General features: G+C 60.0%; 1 protein-coding gene across 1 annotated transcript; it reads right to left on the minus strand.

Annotated features, from left to right (window-relative positions):
- Nucleotides 1-699: 699 nt before the first annotated feature.
- Nucleotides 700-4824, minus strand: GAPDH (glyceraldehyde-3-phosphate dehydrogenase). Its single transcript, XM_068402499.1, has 12 exons — nt 4762-4824; nt 4177-4220; nt 3476-3575; nt 3118-3224; nt 2942-3032; nt 2645-2760; nt 2453-2534; nt 2144-2295; nt 1930-2008; nt 1606-1689; nt 1367-1464; nt 700-1006 (listed from the first exon to the last, which is right to left on the minus strand). Exons 2-12 carry the CDS (start codon nt 4197-4199, stop codon nt 937-939), a joined length of 1002 nt encoding a protein of 333 aa, XP_068258600.1. The 5' UTR covers nt 4200-4220; nt 4762-4824; the 3' UTR covers nt 700-936.
- Between the last annotated feature and the right edge of the window lie 495 nt (nt 4825-5319).

Here is a 5319-nt window from a genome sequence, read left to right on the forward strand (position 1 = left end):
TAAATGCAACTGCCCCTCCTTCTGCATAGAATTAAGCAAGAATTAAGACTAGCTACCACCTTGGTAACACTGGCCTCCAACACATCCCTAGGCAGCCGTTTCCTCTAGGGCAAGTTGGTTCATTTCAAGAGGTAAATGCAAATGAAAAATCTTCTTTGTAACATTTCTACTAAGACAGGGGGAAGAAGTAATTCCTGTTTCTTGTGCCCCTTTGCCAAACCAAATAGTCATCTGCTCAGCACTTTAACCTGCATACACCCATCAGACAAGCAAATCCAGAGAGCCAGAAGGTGGATGGAGCAGCAGAGCTGCCTTCCGTTCTACCACACAGCAGTCCCACGAGCACAGCCCCACCCCACACCTTATTCTGGTTCACAGGCAGCTCACCAGCCTGCGTACCACAGCTCCGCTCACTGCAGCCTGGCACTCAGCAGGGACGGGCATGTGCTGTTCTTTGCAGGTTGGGTCCCCCCACGACCATGCCATGCCTATGCATGACCCAAGCTGTCCAAACAACTGTTGGCATTTCCCCGTCTCTGCTGCCTGGATTTGCAGCCTGAAGATGGTGGCCACACAGCACTGCTTAGAAGAACAGTCCCAGCAGCTGCAGCCAGGCTGGCAGGGCCCATCTTAAAGCAGGCACCTACATTTGCTCATTATGCCCCCCCTTCTTCCCATTTCCCATTGACAGACAAGGCATTTCAGATGGTGATCACTTTTATTGATGTAAGGTGGTACACAAACAGATCAGTTTCTATCAGCCTCTCCACCTCCCCCAAGCTCGGGGAGAAGTTGGAGGAGTGGGGGAGACAAGGGAACAGAACTGGCCTCTCACTGCAGGATGCAGAGCTAAGCGGTGGTGAAGAAGGGCAGGGGCTCCAACAAAGGAGGGGGAGTCCTGCTGCCCTTAGGCAGCAGGGGAGCTGTGTGCTCAGCTTACTCCTTGGATGCCATGTGGACCATCAAGTCCACAACACGGTTGCTGTATCCATACTCATTATCGTACCTGGGGATAGAAACAGAAGTGCTGTCAGGACTGACCCGTTTCTTGCATCCCCTTCCTCCATTGTTCCTGCTCCTCTGCCCCATTCCACACAACTGAACCAGGTGGCTTCCCATCCACTTCCAGTAAAGGAAGTAGGAAGCATCCCAAGCTCCCTCCAAATACGGGAAGGAAGGGGCGTCTACAGTCATTTCAGGTAAGAAGTGATCTCACTCCACAGAGACTTTTTAACATGTTGGAGCCACCCTACTCGGCAGGGGTCTATGTATCACCTGACAGTGACGAACAGGACACAAGTCTAACTTGTTTGTGCCAGCCCCTACCTCCCAGAACCTCCCCCACCACCCCCCATGCTGTGCCTACCAGGAAACCAGCTTGACGAAATGGTCATTCAGTGCAATGCCAGCACCCGCATCAAAGGTGGAAGAATGGCTGTCACCATTGAAGTCACAGGAGACAACCTGGAACAGAGAGGGAATTGTAACACATGGTTACCCACAGCCTGAACCAGAAGTGCCCAAATCAGGATCCCAGCAATGCCACTCCCATCAAAAAAATGAGGCGACCGCCAACAACCACAGAACAGACAGGGAGTTACTTACCTGGTCCTCTGTGTATGCCAGGATGCCCTTCATGGGCCCATCAGCAGCAGCCTTCACCACCCTCTTAATGTCATCATACTTGGCCTGAGAAGAGACACACATTTTAAGATGGTCAGATGCCAACTCTCAAAATGTCCGCTGGGGGGAGGGGAGACACATGGGAGCACCGTGGCAGCAGGCATGCACAGCAGGTGCTATTTTCACCAAGATCAAATCTTCTCAGGGAAGAGATGAATGCAGAGTAGGCAATTCCAGGTAAAAGGATTGTTTAGAGGAAGCAGGGGAAGGTCTGGAGGTTGTTAGGGCCTTGTCCACAACACTTACTGGTTTTTCCAGACGGCAAGTCAGGTCCACAACAGAGACATTGGGGGTTGGCACACGGAAAGCCATTCCAGTAAGCTTCCTGTGAGATACAGGAGTCATCAGCAGGGACAGCGCCCAGCACCCCTCTATCAGCCCTCCATTGTGCTACAGATGGATCAGAGCCAGCCAGGCACCAGCTGCCACCTCCTGACACTCAAGGAGGGACAACACTCACCCATTGAGCTCAGGGATGACTTTTCCCACAGCCTTAGCAGCCCCAGTAGATGCTGGGATAATGTTCTGGGCAGCACCTCTGCCATCCCTCCACAGCTTCCCAGAGGGCCCATCCACTGTCTTCTGTGTGGCTGTGATAGCATGGACAGTGGTCTGGGGGAAGAGAGCAGAGCAGTAAGAACACAGTTGATACTCTCTAGAAAAAGCATCCCAGCCATCTTCTCCCCATCTCAGGGGACACAGATGCTTTTCCTCTCATGAGGGGACCTGGGGATAGAGCAATCTCCTGAGCAGCAAGCTCCAGACCTACCATAAGACCCTCCACGATGCCAAAGTTGTCATGGATGACCTTGGCCAAGGGCGCCAGGCAATTAGTAGTGCAAGAGGCATTGCTGCGGAAGAGAGGAAGGCACATCAGCCAGGGCCAACACATCTACAGAAGATTAGACCCCACACAAGTGGTGAGAGCTCCAGGCCAGAGAGCATCTTCCTCTCTCCTTACCTGACAATTTTCAGGGACTTGTCATACTTGTCATGGTTGACACCCATCACAAACATGGGAGCATCAGCTGAGGGTGCAGAAATGATAACACGCTTAGCCCCACCCTTCAGGTGAGCCTGGAAAAACAGAAGACTAAATTAACTGAGAATCCCTCCAACAGCTCACTTCTTCAGACCACCTTTTTTTTCCCCTCCCAGCCCCATCTCTTCTCTATCTTGAGCAACTCTGTACATGGTGATGTGCCCCACAGGCAGGAGCAGCAGTCTCTTTTCGCATGTGCCACTGCGGCATACTCACCCCAGCCTTCTCCATGGTGGTGAAGACACCAGTGGACTCCACAACATATTCAGCACCAGCATCTCCCCACTTGATGTTGCTGGGGTCACGCCTGAGGAGGGACAAAACTGTAAGAGCTGCTCTGCGAGACACTTGCTTTCATCCTCTGAACAGGCAAGAGGGAGAGAGATACTTACTCCTGGAAGATGGTGATAGGATGCCCGTTAATCACAAGTTTCCCATTCTCAGCCTTGACAGTGCCCCGGAAGTGACCATGGGTCGAGTCATATTTGAACATGTAAACCTAGTGAGGAGAGAGGGAGGAAGGTCAGGTACCCTGGCTGCCATCTCCCCAACACTTGCTCTACCTACACCACAGTCTCAGCTCCCCACATCCTCAGTGACCTTGTCCAACTGCTGCGCTATACCTGGCTCCGCCAAACCTCCCAGCCCTGCGGCTCTACCCCACACACAGGTTTCCTGGGAACCTACTAGAACAGAGCCAGAGGAGCCCTACTCTGAGGGGCCTGGAGGGGGCACTGCAAGGCAACTCACCATGTAGTTCAGATCAATGAAAGGATCGTTGATGGCCACCACGTCGACTTTGCCAGAGAGGATGGCAGCCCGGGTGACCAGGCGGCCGATGCGGCCAAATCTGGGGAGAGAGAGACACGGGTGAGGAGGAGCAAGAGGGAACCTGCCGGGCTGGGCACATCCCGCTGCCTTCCCTCGGGGGCATCCGCCACTCCCTGCCCGGCGGGGCGGGCGGGAGCCCAGCAGCCCCGTCCAAAGGCCAAGGCGCCTCAGTTAAAGATTAAGAGCGACCCCCGCACCGGAAAGGTCAAGTGCTAAATTTACTGAGAGCCCCGGGGATCCGGTTACTCCTCGGCCCGGCGGGAGAAGGTCACGTCCCCCGGGCCGCCGCCGACACACGATCCACCGGGTGACCTTTTGGGGGGGGCTGCAGCCTGCCGGCTGGGCGCAGGGACCCCCGGGGGAGGTGGGGGGGGCCGGGGCGGGCAGCACCGGCGCTTCCGGGGTGAGTCACCCCGAATCTACGGGGAAGTGACTCAGCAGCCCGCCCTGCCCCGGCCCCTCAGCCCGGCACGGGGGGCGACGGTGGAGCGGGACCGACGGAGCGCACAGCCCCCCCCCACCCCCTCCAATCCCCCCCCGCGCCCTTGAGGCGACCTTGCCCCCCCCCCCCACCCCCCGCCGGGCGCCTCCCGGTGCCGCTGCCCGGCCCCGCCACTCACCCGTTGATTCCGACTTTCACCATCTTCGACTCTTCGGGATGTGCCTGCGGGCAGAAACCGCCGGTGAGGTGCCGAGAGCGGCGATGGAATGGAGCGGGGGGGGGAGCGGGGAACCGGTAACCGCCCCCGGCAGCCACGCCTCGCCTGCCCGCGCCGGGCACCGTTAACGTCTCGCGCACCACCGGGGCCGCTGGGAAGGGAGCGATGCACGCGCTCCGAACGCGCCCCCCCACACCGGCCATCTCGCCTGTGTCCCCCTCCACCCCACGCCGCCAACCCGCCCGCCCCCCACGCCATCTGCCTCCCCTCCAACGCCTCACCACCCCCCCCTCACTCCGCCCCGCCGCCTCCATCTTGCGGCTCACCGCTCCGCACCGCCTTTGTGCCTGCGGGCCCCGCCGCCACGCGGCCCCGCTCCGCCCGGGGGCTGCCGCCCGCCGCCGCCCCCGCTCGGCCCAGCCCCCCCCCACCCCAACGGCGCCGGCCCCCGGGTGGGTGTGTGGGGTCGCCCCCGCCGCCGCTCTCTTCCCCTGCGCATCTCCTCCTCCTCCTCCTCCTCCCCCCGCAGCCGCCCCCGCCCGTTACCTGCTACCTCCGAGCCGCCCCTGCGCGCAGTGAGAAGGTGGCGCAGCGCTGCTCCACCGCCCTTTATAGCCGCGGAGGGGGAGGGCTGGGGGCCGCCTCGCCGGACCGGCGTCGAATGGGAGCTCAGGGGCCGGGCCGGGCTACGTGCGCCCGAGCAGCGGGTGCGGCTCTCGCTAGGCAACGCCCGCTGCCCCCCTTCCCGTCACAAAGGCCCCGCGCCGAGAGTGGCGGGAGGGGGGTGACGTCCCGCAACGGTCCGCGCGGGGCGGGGGGTGCGCGCTGCACCTTCCCTCCGAGCCACCCCTGGGCGGCGGCGGTGGTGATGATGATGATGATGGTGGTGGTGGTGGTGAGAGATGCCCCGGTCCCGGAGTAAGCCGGCTCCTCACCCTGCGGTGGGAAGGTGTCCCCAGGGCGGGGAAGGGCGGCTGGGCCGGTGCCTGGAGAAGCGGGAAGGGTTCCCGGTCACGGCCCGAGAGGGGCTGCCTTCTCGGGGCTCGCTGCTGCCAGCGCCCCGGGGAATGGCGGGCGCTGCTTTCACCTGGTAACAACCGAGAA

Source organism: Nyctibius grandis, chromosome 5, assembly GCF_013368605.1.
Source record: "Nyctibius grandis isolate bNycGra1 chromosome 5, bNycGra1.pri, whole genome shotgun sequence".
In the NCBI taxonomy this organism is placed as follows: domain Eukaryota; kingdom Metazoa; phylum Chordata; class Aves; order Nyctibiiformes; family Nyctibiidae; genus Nyctibius; species Nyctibius grandis.